Source organism: Primulina eburnea, chromosome 4 (genome assembly GCF_022965805.1).
Source record: "Primulina eburnea isolate SZY01 chromosome 4, ASM2296580v1, whole genome shotgun sequence".
Classification (NCBI taxonomy): Eukaryota; Viridiplantae; Streptophyta; class Magnoliopsida; order Lamiales; family Gesneriaceae; genus Primulina; species Primulina eburnea.
Window position 1 is genome coordinate 41,127,421 of NC_133104.1, and position 21,962 is coordinate 41,149,382.

The following is a 21,962-nucleotide window of genomic DNA, read 5'->3' on the forward strand; positions in this document are numbered from 1 at the left end:
ATATGACTTTCGACATTTTTTAAAACTTTAAGAAAAGGATAATAAGAACTTTTCCCTCTTAAGTCTGCAAATCTATCACCATTCGAGTGATTATTTAGAATATTAACATACTTAATTATATGTATATATTATATATCTTTCGAATAGTTTCTTTTCTTGTATCCAACTTATTTAAATGTTCGACTCAAGTCCTAAAAATATCTAGGACAGGTTTGAATAGTCGTCACTTTAATATTCAGCTTCTCTGAAATTTACAATTTCATGTTATACGCTAAATGCTCACACAAACATCAAAACACTGTTTTAAATGTCGTTTGGAAAAGAAGAAAGAAAAGCTGATTTATTAAAACACAGTACAAAACAGGTCTGAGCTTATGATATACCAGAATAAATGATTCTCAAATACTTGGAAATAACCTAATTTTGATGAATTTTGGATTTACATTCAATCAGGAAACTAAGCTACATAGACGACTAAGGTACCACGATCTTTTGATGTACACAGATCTCACAAGTTACAAATACATAAACTCAATTGCCATAACCAACTGCAGACAAAGTGCTCTAGGAATGAAAACTTCTATCCTATAACCTGAACGTCTATGGTGTGTTTTAATCTACAGCAAAGAAATTGCGAGTAAATTTATATCTGTCACCGGTTCAGCAGCGTCATCTCTTAAAGTCAATTTACCTACTGCATAATGAATACTGAATTGCAGAAGCAGGTTAACTATTATCTGCATGGCCTTATTTTTTTCCAGCACGCTGTTTCCACGTACTCTGCATTCAAAACAAAAGAAGATTAGAATACAAGGGTCATTACAGAAAAAAATGTATGACGCTCAGAGCATAGAGCTGAAGTTGAGGAGCACCAGAGTCTCATCATCAGAAAGCTCGGCATCAGCAAGAGAAGTAGGTGATTTCTTGTCAGCTTCATCTGTGAGTTCAGGGCCATCCATGGTGTCCGTTTCTTCATCTTCTTGCGCAGATTGTTCTTTGATCTTATCTAGATGCTTCACGTCTGAAGAAGAAACTGCTTCATGATCAGATCCATCAGCATCGAGACGAGATCCACCAATACGATCACTCTGAGTGTCTTCAGAATCATTTTCTTCCACTTTGGACTCTTCTGCATCACGCGAACCCTTCTCACCATCTTCGAGCTGTTTATTATCCTTGTTAGACGGCTTCTCCGCGGCTAAAATCTTAACAGATTTTTCATTCTGCTCCTGCTCTAAAAAGTTTTGAAACAACAGGAAGAAAAAGGCAATAGAGAAGGTCAAACCTGTAAAAACTTAACTGAGAAAAATAAGCAAAATGCACAACAAGAAGACCTGTATTGGTAAAGGGACAGTTATTTAATCTAGGTATCATAGCGAAACAAGTGATATAAAATCAAGTATTCACCAAAAGGAACCGTCAAATATTACAAAATTGGTTTTGCTAAACTTTTGAATATACAATCGGCAAACAGTTTGATTCTTCACCTGAATCTGATTCAATCATGGACGGTTTGGTAAATTCCAGATTTGTAACATCTGGGCTTCCCCCACTTCCCATAGAAGATTTGATCTTTAACAAAGTCTTTTGCTTTGGACTTTTGCGTGGAGTTCTTTTCCCTCTGACTTGAGATGATGGAGATCTGCAAATCCATAGAATTACATAATCTAATGACAAAACAAAGAAGTATTTTTAGACTGCTGGATAGAGAAAACCAACTTACTTTTCTTCAGCCTTTTTCTCCAGTTTTATGCTTCCTGTAGCTTTGCTTTTCTTCCCAGATGATCTGCAAAGCAAACAAACTGAGAACACATCCAAGTATCTAGCCTCTTGCAGCATAATAAACAGTAAGCACGCTCAAAGATGTATGTATACAAATGATCAACTAAACAAACATGACCGAAAAAATGTGTAAGAGGCTTTCTGATTCCTAATTCCATGGCTAGAAAGATGCTCAACAAACGCTCAGTTTCTTATGCATCAGTAACTGTGTTTTAAAATAAATATAGAACTAAAATCCTGCAGTGCTCTTGGATCTGTGGGGCAAGATGGACATAAGGGTGGCTCAAAATCCACTGAGGGCAACTTGAACTTCAGCTATTGTTATTCGTAGTCGCAACAAATTTCCCCAGAACACAAACGTTTAAAGTCAAACAGTTATAAACAGATATTGATGGAGAGGGGGAGATGGACCATTGAATGTGCATTACAAAAGCATCAATGTCCATAAAATTATGATGGCAACACTTACGCTCCTTTAGGATGAAAACTCTTTGATGAACTAGATCGCTGCACATGATGTTGAAGACATTGTTAGTTTTGCGCAAGAAGGTTTACTTGACAGAATCAATAATTGAAGAATTCTCATAGGAAAAAATAGTTAGAAGATTGTTAGACCTTGTCAACTTTTTTGCCATTATCAACAAGTTCCCAACGTTCCTTGTCTAATCTAAGAACTTCCACATCTCCATCCTCGTATAAAATCTTCAAACCAAAATGATCAAAAAAAGAAGAATTGTCATGATATTCTAGCAAGAAAACAGGAAAATAAATCTACAATCGGTACAAGATAACGAGGCACTCAAAATGCAACTTACCACGTGTTTCTTTTTCTCCGAATCAAAAGATTTCACAATACCTTCGTAAAACCTATTAAAAGTCATAAGGACAACGTCAGGAACAATTTTAGGATTGAACTTAAAAGTGCTTAATGGAAAATCTATTCAACCAACATGAAACTTTGACAATAGACCGTCAAGTTTATGCCGACTCACTCTTGATGGGTGAAGGCTATCACATAAAGTGGAGCAGAGGTAAAAAAAAATTACATAGAAGTTCATATTTGGATAAGTGCCGGTAAATCATGTTACTGAACCTGGCAGATGATCATGCAGCCATAGAATGATAAACTGCAAAGAAAATGATGTGCCCAATTCCTCCTCAATTTCTTTGTTATAAATGAAGGTCAGTGGTGCTATAAGCCAATGAGGTTTAATAAGGCTTGGTGCTAATAGTATTCTATCAAATTTGAAGAGGATTAATATGCAGACTGATTCTGAGGAAACACTTCAGGAGTGTTAATATTACATGGAGAATGTTCTGATGCTCACCAAAAGAATGACATCCCAATTCCCTCATCTCTGGAAACACAATCGTGAAATGTAGATCATAGAAACAAACAAAATCAAGAACTTACTGCTTATCCATTGGCCACCAAACTTTTATTGTGCAACCAATTAAATCATCCATGGAACTTCGGTTGTCCTGGATTGCAGAACAAAGCAGAAACCAGGCAGAACAAAGCAGAAACCAGATTAAGTAGATAAGTTAAACAGAAGTTATGATTTCTTTTAACAGATGCAGTAAGAAACGTAAAAATTCTCAGAAATATATTTGGGAAAAGAAAAGATTTATCATCCATATACACCATTGATTCAAAAAAAGTCAAGTTCAATACAGTCGTGGATCCTAGGATTCTGAAAATTCAACCAAGTCTTTGACCAGGTAGCGGGAGAATTCCCAGTACCACCGGCAAGCCAGTCGAGCCGTGAGCGTGGGGGAAACTGGCTTCCTTAAAAGACAGCCCAGGCTGAACTACGATATGAGAAACAGATTAACTTAATGCTTCACATAAGAAAGCATGCTGGGCATTTGATCGATTAAATGTGTTTCCCATCACTCATTGGTGCATGTGCTAAGTTTCATATCTCATACATACTCTATTTTAGAGTACCAGTAAATTATAACATTAAAGTAGGAGCAAGGTTGGAAACATAACATGCCTGCATTCACACATAAATCATCTTACAAGAAAAAGCACAGAAGATAGGACAAAGCAACCTTTTGTAATACTGTGACACTTTTTTCTTTTTGCTTCTTCACTGATCCCAGCTTGGAATAATTAGTTCGGAGTGGGCTAGAAGAATCTGTGACTTTCTTAGGCTTCTGCAGCATATTAAGGAAAAGTGAGATGAAGAAATAATAATCATGAAGTATCATGCATTCTAGAAAATTCATCAGTGTAGTGCTTACTTTTGCATCAACACTGGATTTATCAAATGCCTCATCATCTTCGTAGGTTCGTTTACTTTTCTGCTTCGACACAGAGCTTGGTTTATTTTTTATACAAGCAACTAACAACTCTGATTCTGGAGGTTCAGAAGTTTTTTCTTGCATAGAATGATCTTCTGAGCTACTTGGAAGTTCCTTATCAATTTTGTTTGAGACGTTAACAATCTCTTCCTGATTTCCGTCAGTATGCCCCTTGGAATCTTTTGAAGTGATTGCTGAACGAGACTTGTGAGCTTGAGCAGATGATGATCTCCGACGTTTAGGGACAGGAACATTGGCTGTTTCACCTAACATTGATTTCCTCTTTTGAAGCTTTAGGCCACTTCTCTTTTTGTTAACATATTCATGTCCATTGCTTGATTCCAACTTGCTACTTGTACCAATATCAGAATTTATTTCCTCAACCATCTTCAGGATATCAAAATTACTCCCTTTTGCTGCTTCGGCAGGTGAAGACTCACTCTTCACCTCTTTTCTCGTCTTTGCTATTTTGGCCTTCAGACGTTTCATCAACTTGCCCAAAGGCATTTCACTGCCCTCACTGTCACTGTCCTTCATGATATCATCCTCAGCAATTTCTGAGTTAATCTGAAGTTGAAAGACTTACTTTAGTTAAATGAAAAAGATACAGTCTGTTAAACCACTGCATAGAACTCTTACAATTCCATTAGCTTCCAGTTTGATTGATTCAAAGTGAGCCAATACACTCTCCTCAGCCAACCAAGTCTTCATTTCACCAACCTAGCACACAATAGCATGAGAGATCATCATAAAGCTAAATTTTCACCAAGTCGGTGTAAATAAATAAAAACAACATTCACCAATGGGAAGAGCACTTGAAAAGGTCATGACTCCTAATAATCACATTCCTGAATGTGACTTAAGTGCACATTTTCTACTGTTATAGGTATAATGGATTCCACTCGAATTAATGCTTTCAAATTATCCTTAGAAGTTCTCCACTTCAACAACCGCAAATCGTTTTAATGATCTTCGATATAATATAACCTCTTGAAACATATACATCCTCAAGGAGGCCTGAATTGTGTGTTCCTCTGGATATCTCAGAAATGAAGAAACCTCAAAATATATCAGTAACAACATCACCGTTTCTACATAATACTTCCAGAAAACTAACAAATTTCAGACCTTGTAATGCTGTTGGTAAAACAAGCAACTCATGCACAAGAGAGAATCAAGGCAGCACACCACATGATAACAGCTTAACTATTCAATATTTACATTATAAATGAGCTGAAAATCAGACTTTCATGCAGAGACTTAGAGGAGTACCAAATGCCCAAAATAAAACTAAACATGGAGAGAAAAATTCAAGCTGGTAATTTCACTTGACGACTCAATGGAAAAGTAGTAGATGACACTTGTTAGCAAAACTTAGGAGCACACAAGCAACATAAAAAAAATTTAGAGCTTTGGTTGTTAGCATAAACCTAACTAGATCGTTGTTGCTCCAAATTACTACTATTAAGAACATAGGAAAGCAATCTTAACCCAGTATGGTGACTGAAAGAGAAATTTCACTAAAACAAAACTTGCTTCAGATCTAAATATATCCTAGTATGGAGAAGGAAACGTTAATCATTTAATATTCATTAAGCTCATTATGGGGGATTACAAGTATAGAAAAGAGAGTTTAATTACACATACCAGTGAGTCACCGTCTTCTTTCTTCTCGACCAATTTATAAAGCGTGGGAGGTAGGGTCACTGAAGCACTTGAGTTTTGAGGATCTATTTCTTTTGAAGCTAACCTCTTGATAATTGACATTCCGAGATCGCATAAAGCATACAAGTTCTGTAACATATAATGTCAAATTATAACTAGCATTAGAACAAAAATAAACCTCGCAAGCATTCTCACCAAAGCATGCTTCTCGTTTTATTTTTATAATTTGACTCTCAATTTTCTTTTGTCAGTTACAGCATTAAAAGAAAAACTCCATAATTCTTGATAGCGAACCTTGGATTTAGTTGAATCAAAAGCATCCTCAGAGCACTTGATTTGTAGAAAAATTGAATTCAACAATGAGGTGCTCTCCTTGTCCTTGCTGATACTGACTTCAGACTTACCATCTCCCTCTCCATGCACCAGCATAGACAGGAACAAATATAGCTGCCTGAAACAGATAAAATATGAACAAAATGCATGTAGAACTCCACTCACAACCATAACAATGCAAGTATGTCACAGTCTTGTTATTACTGCAAGTTAACGGGACAAGCATTGATTCTTATCGCATACGTCTCATGCATTTCCATGAGAATATGAATTAATTTCTTTCAGTAAACAAACATTATGAATGTGCAAAGTGAACAGTAGAATTAAGATCATCTGTGGTTTAGCCAAATGTGTACTTGGATTGAAGCCAAGTGCATGTCATACAATTAATGGATGCATACTTGCTATATTTAGTAAGGTCCTGAATAGCATAACTTTCACATGCATTTATTTTGTAACTACTTCGACCATATTCCTATAGTAATATCATCGGAAAATAACAACAACAACAACAATAACAATAACAATATAAGGAATACCTCACTACTCTTAGCCCTAGGCATGATAGAAGACACTTTTCACAACTATCCACAGTTCCACACATGCAAACCACAAGGCATATCATATAATTTTATGGGTATTTGCTTTTTGGAAATTTGGGTATAAGAAGCCAATTTTGGTATTTTGAAATTTCAACAGCAGCAGTGCACCTCAAATTCTCTCCAACATCCTTTTTCTCACAGAGGTAGAAGGGATCACTACACCTTATCGTTCCAAGTAGCAAATTATTTATTTTACAGTCACTTTCACTCTTCCATCAAATAGAGTACAACTTATCAAGGTCGACCCTAGTAAGTTATCTAAATAATCTACATAAGCATTTTACAATATCGACAATTGAAAGTTCTATATCTTTCAAAGTTAATTATTGTCTATGGGGTGACTTTATGTTTACAACCAACCAAATGTTGTTGGAAATCGAAAGGCCCACAGAAACCGGCACTACGCTGTCAGAATCACCTTTTAGAATCCTCTGCATTTGCCATAAGGCTGTAAAAGTTGCTTTTAAGAGTGAAAATAATCACAAAATACATCTGTTTCTAATTTGATATAACAACCTGACCACAATGGATTGTATCTAAATCATGTAATACGTCATTCTATCACGAAAAAGTAAAATAAATCTCAACTATTGTTTTTATCTACGGCCATTGGGTTCCAATGGTTTTGTAGTCCCATATCAAATAATCGTTAATCAAATGCCATACAAAATCTTACGACACATACGAGAAGCTAATAATAATGTCAGCTAAAAGTATTGGCATTAGCTTGCAAGTGATTATACTCTTAAATCCAAAAATACCGAAACAAAAGTTCACAAAGACCCATTTGATGATTTTTAAAAAATGTTACGTTCTAAATACCTCAACACATGAGTTCACATGGACTTATCAGATTCATAAATCTATAATGGATTTAAAAATCAATGTGAATCCACAAGGGAAAAATCAAAGAAAAAGAGTCAATAGCAATGCAGCAGCCATAGAAAGAGGTAGAAATTTCAGCACGAAAACCACTAGCTCACTTCTAATGCGAAAAGATTGACAAACCATCATTAAAAATCATTAATGTCAATCCAAAAATACCTGTACAAAAGTTCAAATTCTTTGACATCTTTGCATTCATCAACATTAGGAAATGTAGGATGATGAGCAAGGGAATGGACCACATATGGAAGAATGTATTCTGGATAATATTGTGAAGATAATCCATCGGTCTGTGAGAGAATTTGGCGTGCTCTGCTTTGCCAACACATCTGAATGATATCATTCAAATTGCGTTTGTTCTGCCATACATATGAGAATTCCATTAAATGATTTCACGACGTGATGTGCTAAGGTGCAGGTTCATATTTATGTATCTACATAGATTAAAAAACACAATAAACATGAAACATTGAAACTGCACATACCTCTTCCAAATCAGACTGCTGGGAAGTAAAATCAAGCAGGAAGGCACATGCATACTTGGGATCTAAAATTCTGTCTCTCACATATTGATGAACCTTGTTGAGAAGTAGTCTCTTTACCTCAGGAAAACCATCCTACAAACACCGACGACTGAAGGAATGAGAAAAAAAATCTCAATGAACTGCTTCAAGGTAGCAGCAACTAGGAAAGTAATCCACATGAAACCAAATATTCCATGCAAATACTTCACCTCCGATGTTCTCAATGTCAGATAAAAGACATCAACAGGAATTTTATGCTCCCAGTGTTTTGATAGGCGAAGCACAGCTTTTGCCGCAGCAAGCTTCAGATGCGCCATCTCAACCAAACTGCATTGCAGAAAAAAAAAACCCAATATCAACTAGAAGTTTTTAAGAAATCCTAGGTTAGAAAGAGTAAAATTGCAGGACCACCACCTCCGTATAAAAATTCTTATACGCTATACTGCCTAATTACCTTGATTTAATATCCCTTGAGTATTCACCAAATGTGAGTATATTCTTGAGGATTAGAACAAGGTCATCAATACCAGAACGAAGGTGAGGATCTTTGACGGGCAAATAGCTCTTGACCAAAGCTTTAACCCCAAAAATCTATACACGATTCCAACGAATGTGTGAGCGATATGAACAATATTTAACTGCTGAAAGACAATAACATGGAAAAAAGACCTTCAAGGAACAAAGTTCGCTTCTACCATCCCAAGAATCATTTGCCTGGTCTCCTGCTACCTGAGAGAGGTGGACATCTTACATTATATTCTTAAAATAAAAGAGAATATCGCATGTGAAATTCTTATCTGAAAAGGCATACTTGGCTGCACTCCAGAATGTTTTCCTTAATGAACTTTTCAACTTCCCTCTCTCTTGTTTCGAACACTGGCATAGCAGCTTGAGCTATGCACCCAAGAGACTGGAGTACAGCAGGTAAATGCGACTTATCTTCAAGCATATCAACCAGCCTCTATTTATTTGACCCAAAACCACAGACTGAACCATCAATATTTACCAAAAATCACATGCAAAAAATAACAGCATAAACTAAAATAGAGAAGGCAGATGGAAACAGGACAGGATAATAGACTAACGCAAGTAAATGGAAACCTTGTAAAGAACAGAAAGTGACATGAGCCCATCATCTTTTGTTATCGATGCCAGGGCATGGACAGCATATTTGGCTTGCCTTCGGCTACCCTCAATGCATATGCGCTCAAGAATAAGGTCCAATGACCTATAAACAGAAGTGCATCATTTAAAAAAAACACAAAATAAAATGAAGATCGATGCCGGACACATGGTATGATTCAGACCTTGACGAAACTCCCAGCTGTTCACGGATAGTTCCCCCAGCCTTTGCAAGAATATGCAAAGTACCTTCCTTTATTATTTCATTGTCATCCTCGAGAAGATGTACCAAATCTTCTTCTATTCCAGCAAGCATTGAAGGACAAAAACGTGCAAGAATCTAATCATGGCATCATAAAAAAAGCATTTCAAGATCCGAAGTTACAAAAATAGTTTGGAGTAAGAAGCATAAAATACCGATGTAAAAATATTTTCCTTCGGCAGTGGACTTAAAAAAACATAGTTAATTTTTCCCTTGGACATTGGTTATAAAAGAGATTCATAATGAGTTTCAAGCCAGAACAGAAATCAAAGAGTAGTATCTATAAGAATTTCATCTAAAATGAACACGAATAGTTTATTTTGTGGTTTGCTGCCAGCCAACAAACCAACACGAGCATGAGAGATATATAGAATATTTAAGCATGAAGAGTTTTAAGCAATTTCAATGTAACACGTGGATAAGCAACTGAATGGAGATGGTCCTTGCAATCTACTTGATGCAGACTCATGTGTACTGGTTCAGGACTTGATAATGATAGTGCAAATTAGGTATGGGTACACATGCCATTTTCTGTCCCCCTATCTAATTAGCCTGAAAGATATACCAAAGTGTAAACATCATTGTATCATGAAACATTTAATATCTATATACTCACACACAGAATCATCATAATGAATCGTACCACTAGTATCGTCATGCAGGCCAAAGTCAACTCATTACTCCCAGACGATTTTTGTACACCAGCCTCCAGAAGGATTTCTCTAACATGATCCTTGTTGAAAAGTAAACACGAACATTTCAAAGAAAGACTGCCCAGAAATTCGTAAAGCCGATGCTTTGGGCCAAGGATGCCCAGTAAATCATCCTGTGTGGGATTGAAAAAGCCAGAGAAGCCCTCACACATTGGTTTGCAAACATTTATATGTTAAATCCATTTTAAAAAATGATTTCAACATCAGAAAATATCTCACCCGTGAACTACAGGCTTGAAGCCAGTCAATGTTCGGATCAAGAAGCTGTGTCAAATTTTTCCATATGTTGGAATCTTTTAATTGGTCGAGAAGCTGAAAATTCTCCTCTGCCTTTGCTGGATCGATGAAATAGCGGGACATAACACGGAAACAGAACATGACCTTTTTTTGAAGCTCCGTCACATCACCTTCCTAAATATAAAATATAAGTAAATATTTAATATTCTTTACCAAAGACCTTCGACAATATTACTAACCGAGAAATCAGATAAGGATAACTCATTATCGGAAACCTGAGACGACGGTCTAAGGGATATGTACTTCTGCATCTCTTGCTGCAATCTACAACACAATTAATAATTCCATGAAGCCACCAGCTAATATTTCATGGAGATTTTAACACAATCTAATGTTTAACCACAAAAGCCTAAAAAAACAAAGGGACTTAGGGCAGACCTTTGTTTCTGCTCCAAAATCTTCTCCAGAGCCTTGACCTCAACTTTGTCAAATCCAGAGAAGATCCTTATCCAATTTAACACCTTATCTTTAATGGAAAAATCATCTGGGAACAAGGAAAGAGATAGGATCGGTTCAACTATATCTGACCTGCAAGAAAGATTAGGACAGTCAGCATGACATAAAAATAGAAAATCTGCAAGGCAACAATTATCAGCCGCCTGGTATATCATCTAGCCTATGTACCCACGTTTCCTTCAGTAGTCCGAATCTAAATAGCAACTCCATGATTTATCATAAGATGGTGCCGTGGAGACGGTTGTTAAAATAACAAACGTTATAGTTCATTCATAAGGAGTTGATCACTGAACATGGTAATTTATTTGAAAACTTTTATTCGGGCCCTTTATACACTTACTATCAATTAACAAAAACCTAAATCCACTGCAACCACAAACCAGCAAGTTACCTAAAATCTTTATCATAAAAGCATCTCAATACTTTCCCAAAAATCCAATCATACTCAACATTCTTTGTTGAGTCACTGGACTTGTCAATGCAAGATGCTCTGTAGATGTCAGCTAACCTCTCTAGAGTATATCTTTTTACCAGAATCTGCACATGTATAGCAAAAATAATTGAAAAATGAGAAATGCAGTGGCAAAAACTGAACCACCAAAAGGATGGACATAAAAATTAATCACACATACAGATTTATCTCGAAGGCGTTCTGCTACCAGCTTGATAGTTTCAACTGGAATAGATGATAGGGCACGACATGCCACATCACAAACAACACAGACAACTTGTTTACGAACATTTTCATCATAATCCAACAATCGATCACTGAGTGCAGCTGGAAAATATAGAATAGCAAGGATTAAATACCACAAAATTACATAATTGGCAACAGCTAACAAAATTCCTTACATATTATTTGAGGAGCTTCGACTCGTGAAGGATTTTCGAGAAGAAAAGTCTTGACATGCTCAAGGACAGACATTCTAATCTCCACCACTCTATCAGTCATCCTTTTCAAAAACTCCAAAAACACAGGCTGGAACGACTCAGAAATAGTAGATCCTGGCAGAGTAAAGAGGTCGCCCACTAATCCCACTGCTTTCAAACGAACGTCCAGTTGATCACTCTGTAGATGTCAAACATATCCAACAATGACATGTAGAAGATCTATGAAAATAACTCTAAAAACAGATACCCATCACAATTATTAGTCACTGATGCTTATTCTAAAACAATAATACAGATGGCATGTCCTCAAATTCAGAAAGAAAAACATAATCTGACGAGCCATTGCATTCTGAACATTTTATTCGCCAATATAGAACAGGGTAAAAGTACAAACGAATTCCAGTATTATTACCAGAAGCTCTCCAGTAAGATAAGGAACAACTCCGGATAAGATTTGAGGAGCACAACGGTAAACATCATAGAGTACTCCATGATAATTAATCTCAGAATTCAGGAACTTCTTGTCGCCAGACATTGAAGAAATAAGAAACTGCTTTATGCCAGGTTCCAATTTTCCAGCACAATGCTCTATGACATTCATAGCAAGCCTCCTCGCGGCTGAGCTTATGTTCTAGCAAAAATGTTCCAAATTTTAACTCTTTTTGAAAAGGCATTCAAATTGGTGAACTTTCTGTGAGGAAAAAACATAATTACCTCCTTGTTCGGGCCTAAAGCGGACAGTATAATAAGTAAAAGATTCTCGGGCACATCCTCACTTTCTTCAAAGAGAACCTCCATAATTGTCTGCATTGAAGTCAAAGCATTCACAGGATGCTCGTCACTGCATGCGGAGAGAAAACACATCCTTAAGTCAAAACGCATCGTAAAGCCATCATAAAGCATCCACATAATTATCTCAAAAGTTGCAACTTTGTTTTAATGAAAATTTTCAAAAATCAAATTCTGTATAGCAATGTTTAAAGTTGAATTCACGCTGTGAAGGTCAAATGCATTCATTTTTTTAGCAATAAAATTTCAAACTATGATCTAAGGTTAAGTGCACTGTATAATTTTGAGAGCATCATATATTCTCTTTCTGCTTTTACAACAGGTTTGAGAACTTTGCAATGAAAAGGATATCTTTAGATCTCCCACACATCCATCCCAAACCCCGAGGCAGTGAACATCCAAATAAAATGTCCAGAATGTTATTTTAATTCATTTAACCAGTAGTTATGACACACAATGAAACAGATATAAATTTTTTTTTTTTGATGAAAAACTAGATTTTATTAATATACTTAGAAGTTACAGATTACAGTAGAAAGCGGATGAGTGATCCGCGATAGTTACAAAGTTATGAAACAGATATAAATTAATTAACACCTTCTCTCATCCCCGCTCAGGTCTTTGCAGACAACAAGTAGATTGTACCATAAATCAACATGTTTTTCAAAATGTTCAGCTACTGAAAACTTTTCTATGACAATCAAGGTAGGCGCATCTATCAATGAACACAGAAAGTTAACAAAACAATCAAGAGGCACAGCATTTCATTTTGTGCACAGGAATGAAACATTCAAAAAACATAACATACTTTGTCTGAAATGGAACATATTTTTCAAAATATTCAGCATTTAAACTGAAAACTTTTATATGATAAATCAAGGTAGGTGCATCTATCAATGAAGAAAGAAAGTTAACAAACAATCAAGAGGCGCATCTCATTTTGTGCACAGGTATGTAATATCTGAAAAACATAACATGCATTGTCTGAAATGGATCGACATTCATATAGAAATAATAAGCTGGTAAGAGCCACGTGAATAGACATGATTTGACTGCTGATAGAGATCTCAATATCAAATGGACCGTACCTAGTAACTTTGAAGAAAGTATTGAACATCTCATTTACAAGATCATCACATTCAAGATCCAGCATCACGACACAGGATCTATATCTTGCCAATGTTTCAAGAATTACTACTCTCCTTCCAAATGATGGGCCATTTATATCATTTAAGCCACTGAAAGTACCCACAATCAACTCAAAAATATCCTGTAATAGATTAAAGAGCAATCGATAAAAATATCCTCAAGTTGATAGCTCTACTCGCTCATTATTTTAAGTAAGATGTACCTTTAGAACATCATCATCATAAGGAGCCTCTGGTGCAGTAATTCGAGTTATTTCACAGATACATACAGCTACAAATAACTTAACCTCTCGATCTTGATGCTTTATAAGTTCTGGCTTGGCAATAGAAGTTAAAAAAGCATCCATAGACTCCATTACAGGCTTTGGTGGTGACTGATCTAGTTCAGAAAGACATGATGCACCTTGCTGCATGTGAAGGAGAGACAGTTGTATTGTTATTATGCAACGCAATCAGTTGAGAGTGCAAATAACTTAATCCACACAACTGACACAAAACACTTCCAGTTAAAGTCCATCAGAGTCAAGTAAAATTTTAAGTTTGTGAAACCAAATTTGTGGGGCATGCAAAACCAAAGGTAATAATCAAATTTATCTTTTTAAATATATATACAGAATACAAGGATGAGTGGACATCTCCGGTTCAAAAGTGTAGCCACGGATAGGAAATTAAAAAATCAAAATTTCAGAAGTTAGAAGTCACTATGCCAACTAGAGCAATGATACAGAATTTCACTGAAAAAATAGACTTGTGGAAGGGGATAACAAAAATGAGTGTGTAACAAGACATATGACCACAGATGATAGCTCAAAATATTCTTGAGACACTTGAATACTTGATTATAAAAGCCCAACATATCTCGATAACTATGCTAAATTATAAAGACGTCTCGTTCATTGTCCACACTAAACCATACCAATTTCCTAAATAAAATACTGGAATAGGGTCACATGAGGCTTTCATGAAATACAAGACTTGCCATTCTACAAGACTTTTACTCTGTCCATTTCATTATTATTATTTTTCCGCAGGGAGTGAAGCACTAAACTTTAAGGCTGCAAGTTGATATATGATATTGCAGTTTAACTAAACAATCAAACACCATGCTTGATTGTTTTACCTCCTATCCATTCATCGGGAATTTCTATGACTCAAAATGCAATAACAAACACTGAATTAATTATATGAGAACCAACACTACGTTATTTGTACACAAACATTCACTAAAATCAACTGTCAGTAACCAGCATAGGTGTCCACTTCATTTAATTAGATAAACTACAAAAGGCAAAGATTTTTTTCCTTTCAAACAAAAAAGGTGTTCGTACAACACTAGCTATAAGTATGCTTCTATACAGAAGTGTTCATATTCTCCACAGTTTCGGATAAATGCACATATGTTCGCACCGCGCAGAAAAATTTGGGAAGGCAGTCTTGAAGAGAATAAATGCAGAATCCAGTGACTTTACTTGTACACAGTCACGTGTTTTAAAAGTCTCTGAATAAAACAAAGACATATATAAAAATTACTAGTAAAATCTAGCCCAAAATAAGAAGATTTACTACTGGTAATATTATTCAAACTTAATGTTTTTGCAAAGATGAAGCTTTCTGACTTCAGTCCCCTGAAAACCTAATTCTCACGGTTATTTTGAGACTTTAAGAAAAAAATTCAAACTTTCTGCTCCCATCCACCACCACCACCCAAAAAGAACAAGGACAAAAGAAAATGAGAGAAACAAAACGCTCAGATTCAAACCCTATGAACAAACGTGACTGAACCCCAACAATCACCGAGACAGACTCTATCAAAACACCAGCATGCACCTGCAAGTTGACCTAATGGGCATACAAGAATGGATGACCACTACACGACAGAAATTTCAAATTTGAAATACACCCCACCACGAAAAATTAAGCTGAATAGTTCCCCGAAGGAACCCTAATACGCTACCAATTTCACCAAGCCTTAAACTTTCAAAATGAAACAAACATAAATACACAAATATAACTCATCACCGAACACGCCAAAAACCACATAAAAAAACATGCGTCCACCATAATTCAAATGCAACCGAGGAATTTAAATTGCAAAAAAGAAATTTTTTTTTTTACCTTCAAGACCTTAATGAGAGCGTCTTTAGAAGCTGGAGGATTTTCCAGCTTCGCACCCAGCTCTCTCAGCTGCTGTTGCAGCTGCTTTGGAGTCATGGAACTCAAAATTGCTCACACCTAGGAGTCTCGATTAGCAGGATTCACTGCGTTTTTTTAGTGTGTTCTGCTGTGTGTGTGAATTGGGGCTTTTTTTTGGGACGTTTCTAACAAGTGAAAAGAGCTGTCCTTCAGGGGTTGCTCAACCCACAGTTAAAGTCGATATATTTAATTTTGAGGCTTTTTGCAATTTCCACCTTCTAATTTATGTTATTTTCACTTTCGACTTCGCCTTTTCTCTCTCTCTCTCTTAAAAAAAATCATATAACCTTTATTTTTAATTTGTTTCTCGTGAATCCTAAAGAAATGATTATTACAGTGACAGTAAAATTAATTACATATAGCTTGAGGTTAATCACATACGAATCTATATATACGAAATTGATACGCTGCTCACCAACCCGTGAGCGACAGCCCATGTGGCATTTCAACCTGGATTTTTTTATTTTTTTATTTTAGTTTTTAACTTTTTTGTGGATATTTATATTAATATTCTTGTATCCCTCTTCTCAGAAAAAGCCCTTCTCAGAAAAAGCCTTTCCCAACCCAAACACATCGCCGCCTTAATCTTTGTGGCCGATTCACCAACCCTGTTCGGGTCACTCCACCGGAAATCCGAGGCCAACGCCGAACGTGAGAGCTCCACCATTTGCCGACGCCAGAAAAGGGGAACGCCGAACGCGACAGCCCATGGTATTCTGCATTTTTTCGAATTCTTTTTTCAAACATTATACAACTATTGAAATTTGGAATGAGTTTGTTAGTTTGTAATTGATGTTCGGATGGCAACAATTTGAATGTAATTATGTGGTTTCATATTTCTGTTATGAGTTTGAATGTAATTCTGTGATTTCAACAATTTGCAGCAGAAGTAAAATCGAGATTTCTCTTAAAATCCAGTTTGTATAATCGAGATTTCTCTTAAAGCTTGAATATTGGGATTTGTACTAACCTAACTATTTCATTCATTGAAGCAACATTGCTCTTGTCGAGACTATGCAGGGATTCTTGAGCATTTTTCCACTGTTGGCACCCAATTTTGCTTGTTCCATATTGTGTATTTTTTTAGTTGTTCAGAATGAGCAACCCCCAGTGGTGGAGGACCATGAAAAAATCCAACTAGTCTTTATTGTCATTGTCTACTTTGATTCTTGGTCAAGAATTGAATAATATAATTTTTGGTTTAGTTTATTTGTATTCACATTCTCCGTTTTTGAAACATTTTGCGTTACAATGTAGGGCAAAACATACGTCGTATTTGTTGGGCGTAAATCTGGCATTTATGACACGTGGGCAGAAGCAAGCTCTAATGTTATCGGGTATAAGGGTGCTGTCCACCAATCATTCAGAACCAGAGAGGAGGCCGAGAAAGCTTACAATGCCGCATCGGTGAAACAATCTACGTCGACGTCCTCCCAAAATACAATAAACGAAAGTTCAAGTGCAGGTTCAAGTTCAAGAGGCGAAGTATCCCAGACTGAAAAATTAGATGAAATATTGAAGTGCTTGGAGGTGATACAAGAAAATTTGAAAGCACTAAAATTGAATAAAGATGATTAGATAAATAATTGTAATTTATTGACAGTAGTTGCAACCGTTGTAATGTTTTGGTGAAGATATTATATGACAGATGATTGTTTTGCAATTCAAAAACTTTATTGTGTCAAGCTTTATGAGATTGTATTTCTACGACATTCTCTTGTTTTATTGTGTCAAGCTTTATGAGATTGTATTTCAAAAACGTTCTCTTTATTGCAATTTACTCTTTTCAATATACACAAGGGAAAACCAATTTTAAAAACAAAGCACAATGAAATCAGGCAATGCTTGTGGGCAGAGTATATACATAGCCTCCTCCATCTAGTTCATAATGCTTCTGCTGATTCACATTAAACCAATATGGCAGCAGGAAAATTAAAACATCAAGATTTCTTGACAGAGAATGGTTATCATATTGAATTTGAAAATTCTACAATGCAAATTCTTGAATTAAGCAGAGGATCTTTCTCATGGTGACAGAGACCTCAAAGCTCGAATCCACGACAGAGGTTTGACGTGTTCTTAGAAGTCTCATGAATCCTGCCAAGAACAAGAACAAATTTCAGGTGTTTTGTTACATTAACACTATCAACATAAATATTTGATAAAGCACTATAAAATGGTTACCCCATCGCACATATTCAACTTGATAAAATAATAACCTTTATCAAATCCAGTTGTTAGAACCTATAAAATTCGAAACAGTTATTAATAAAAAAAATGTTGATGATTAACAACATATATTTAGAGATTTAAATTACCATGTATCGATCCAAAATCTTCGTCATCTGAGCTTTCTTCTTCGTTTTTATTATTAATATTTGACCTGAAGAACGTTGAGTATGCCACCATATATTAATTTTGATGATTAACCACATATATACAAAAATAATAAAATATACATTGGTGATAAACACATACCCGTCTTGCAAATTTGGACAGTTACGCTTGTCATGCTGCACACCTCGGCGTCCACACCCACGACATTTTCTTCCCTGTGTGGTTGCCTTCTCCTTTGATGACTTTAATCTCTTCCCACATCCCTTTGTTCTAATTTTTTGAGGAACAACGATACCAATAGCCCTATCTGTGGCTCTTCTACATTGACTTCCACCGCTTACTGTTGTAGTCATATTCAAATCTTTCATTTTGTTGCCAATATAATCAAACTGTGCATTCAAGAAATTTGTTCCCTCAACAGTCAATGATGCAATATCAACTAATGCAGAAGCTTTATAGGATAACCTCAAATGTCTTGACATCAAACATCTTTCTGGAGCTTCAACCACATTTTGCTCATCTGTAGGAAAAAATTCTACATTCTTTGCAGCTTGCGTCCAACGTTTCAGTATATATTTATCAGGCAAATGAAAGACTTGGTTTATACGAAAATATGCTAACATATGCCTGCATGGAATGCCCTCAAACTGAAATTTCATACAACTGCACAATATATCATCCCCTTGTATGACATGTGTAAGCACTCTTGGTTTCGAAGACGAAGAAGCTTGAAAATTCATCACCTTGTAAATCCCAAACTCATTTCCCACAGATTCTGTTTGCACGTAATAACCATGACTCTGACTCATTTCTTCTTGAAACTCCAACCATTTCTTTTTCGTGTAAACCGTCACCATCTGAGATTCCATTGGCCATTTGGACTGTAGCTTGGGACGCTCATTCATATCGATATGATCTGCAACTAACTCATTGTATCTTTGTTGCCGAAGTGCCTTATTGAAACGAATGATAAAATCCATCAATGAGTTCTTGCTAGATATATATCTCTTGAAAAAAGCATGTGAACTTTCGGACCGCTGGCTACTTGACATACCCGCAGAAAATACATGATTAAAATATGCTGGTACCCATTTATGTCGCAACTCAAACATCAACGACAGCCAATCATGTTGTTCCAAGTTAGCATTATACATAGCAGCTTCCCAGGAAGTGTCAAATTCCTCATCTGTGGAGGAATGTAGAATGGCTTTCCTTATGCTTTCGTAGTGATCACGGAAAGTCACTGGGTTTAATTTCTCAAAGAATTTGTTCAGTATATGCCACAAACAATATCGGTGTGTTGTTTGAGGAAAAACTTGTGATATGGCTTTCGTCAGAGCAGGATCTTGGTCAGTGATAATCAAGTTTGGGGCACCTTGACACATGGCTTCTAGGAATTTATTAAGCAACCAAACAAAAGAATCTGTTTTTTCGTCACTCAACAATCCACAACCAAAAAGAATGGTCTGATGATGATGATTAACTCCAACAAATGGTGCGAAAATCATCCCATATTTGTTGGTGTTGTATGTAGTATCAAACACAACTACGTCACCAAAAGCAGTGTATGCCCTTCTTGACACATGATCAGTCCAAAAACACCTGGTAAATCTGTTGTCCGAGTCAGTCTCATAAACAAAAAAGAACAATGAATTCTTTGCTTTCTCAGATTCGAAGAAATCGACCAATGTTTCTGCATCAATACCCTTATGCTCATCCCTAACACTTTGCTCGTAGTTTCTCATATCTCTTTCTATGAAACCTACATTTTCAGGCCCTCCAGACTCTATCTCAAATAATCTCATTTGTTGACAAGTTGGCACATTGGCTTCTGCAAATTGTTGACTCAACATTTTTTGATGCAGAAATACCACGATGCGAGCGTAACAAATGCACCTTTGACGGAGTCGATAATGGATGATTATGACTTTCAATGAAGGTACTGACAACCCAACCTGGACCTGTTTGTTCCTTGACAACTGAAATCTCGGACAAACATCCGGTTCTAGTCTCACCACGGGCTCTTTCTTTTCTTGGTTGATCATTTTTTGTCTGTTTGCTCCATCGAATATCATCTGTATGCCCTTCTTTAAAGCATACAAATTTCTTCCATATAATTTCGTTCGTTTTCTTACTTTTCTTGCTATTACTCATTCTCGCGCTAAAACCGGATTCTCGGGCATATTGGTTGTAGAATGAGAATGCATCCTCTAACGAATCGAATCTCATACCAATCTGGGGTTTCTGATCATCACCGACTTGGGGGATGTACGATTGTTCATCTCCACTATATTGATCCATTTCCAAAAGGACTTAGTTAAATTTTCCAACTCTAAAGCCTAAACGGGGCGTCTCAAATATACAATGCTATCTCAACAGCAGCTTTGCAAACAAGACCATGTGCTTCAAAATAACCTTCAAAGATAAGCAAAAATAATATCAATATACCGGAAACCTTAAAACAGTGGCACAATTGTATTAATAGGTGGGTTATGTTTGGGCGTAGGTGGGTTATGTGAATGTAGCTACTCTTTACAGTAGCTTGCAATTGGTAAACACAAAAGTTTACAGAGTAGATACTCTCATTCACACATTACACATTTACTCAATTAGCACAAAGTAGATGGGCTCATTCACACATTACAAAATGATAACAAAGTAGCTAATGTCATTCACACAATTCCAGCAATGTTATTTATCAAAAATTCATAATATCACAAAATTCCAGCAATCCAGCTATACTTGGGTTTCAAAATTCCAGAGAAACCCAAATAACAGAAACCAATGGACCGTCGCTATAGCTGTTCAGGCAGAAAATAGTTTCTTAAAAAACATCGAATCAATTAATTCAAGCTCAAAATAAATCAAGAAAAAAGACAACACGTTGGAGAACAAACCGAAACATCATCCCAGAAAGAAAATGTACATCATAAGGTAAATAAACAGGAGGCTTAAACCCTGACAAAATTCAACTACGATTGATCTTAGTAAATAAACAGTAGGATATTAATCATACAATCACCTCAAACTTTCACCGAAAAGCTAATTCATCTTGTAAGCGACCAAATCACCTCACTCCGTAAATTAACCGAAAAATAGAAGAGATCTCCAATTTTGCGCTCAATTAAAGCTTCCGAGCGTGAGTTGTGATTCTGAGCGTGGATAATGGCTTCTGAGCCTGGTTGTGATTCTATTAATTAAATAAATTATTTAATTTTTTTTAAAAAAAATTAAAATTAAAAGAGTGCACAGGTGGGCGCTTTTTTTAAAAAAAAAAAATTAAAAGCTAGTACAGGTGGCCGCCAGCTGTGCAGGCGCCCAAGAAGACCCTGCACCCCTTGGGTGCAGGCTATCAACTCTCGGGCATATATATATATATATATATATATATATATATATATATATATATATATATATATATATATATATATATATATATATATATATATATATATATATATATAATTACATATAGCTTTTGTGACTAAAGTGAAATTTGACAAATTATGGAAGGACTAAATTGATATTTGAATTGTTGAAATAAAAAAATAAAAATAAAAGTGTGTGTTGAAATAAAAACAAAAAAACAAAAATGTAATATTAGTATGGTAAAGTTGGAAAAAAAAAAAGTTGTGTCCTTCTTAAATGGTTAC

The 21,962-nt window shown here is 35.9% G+C and overlaps 2 protein-coding genes across 3 annotated transcripts; both read right to left on the reverse strand.

The window, feature by feature from the left end:
* Positions 1-388: 388 nt before the first annotated feature.
* On the reverse strand, positions 389-16,125 carry LOC140829003 (sister chromatid cohesion protein PDS5 homolog A-like). 2 transcript variants are annotated; one of them, XM_073191933.1, is made up of 33 exons: positions 15,895-16,125; positions 13,983-14,186; positions 13,720-13,901; positions 12,557-12,683; positions 12,255-12,473; positions 11,804-12,020; positions 11,584-11,729; positions 11,343-11,488; positions 10,874-11,023; positions 10,711-10,759; positions 10,418-10,609; positions 10,129-10,311; positions 9,409-9,563; positions 9,203-9,329; positions 8,913-9,062; positions 8,771-8,830; positions 8,556-8,692; positions 8,311-8,428; positions 8,063-8,194; positions 7,737-7,936; positions 6,052-6,208; positions 5,740-5,886; positions 4,732-4,812; positions 4,033-4,659; positions 3,841-3,945; positions 3,197-3,264; positions 2,598-2,649; positions 2,398-2,484; positions 2,252-2,289; positions 1,724-1,786; positions 1,488-1,642; positions 873-1,234; positions 389-780 (listed from the first exon to the last, which is right to left on the reverse strand). In XM_073191933.1, exons 1-33 carry the CDS (start codon positions 15,988-15,990, stop codon positions 748-750), a joined length of 4,965 nt encoding a protein of 1,654 aa, XP_073048034.1. In that variant the 5' UTR covers positions 15,991-16,125; the 3' UTR covers positions 389-747. The 2 variants fall into 2 exon arrangements, with proteins under 2 accessions (XP_073048034.1, XP_073048033.1); XM_073191932.1 differs by having other exon boundaries at positions 10,675-10,759.
* Positions 16,126-17,908: 1,783 nt separating this feature from the next.
* LOC140829892 (protein FAR1-RELATED SEQUENCE 5-like) lies at positions 17,909-21,465 on the reverse strand. Its single transcript, XM_073193178.1, is given in 6 exon segments — positions 17,909-18,069; positions 18,157-18,216; positions 18,291-18,355; positions 18,451-20,261; positions 20,263-20,724; positions 21,332-21,465. Coding segments are annotated over 4 exon segments (2,244 nt in total). The 5' UTR covers positions 20,611-20,724; positions 21,332-21,465; the 3' UTR covers positions 17,909-18,069; positions 18,157-18,196.
* Positions 21,466-21,962: the final 497 nt, after the last annotated feature.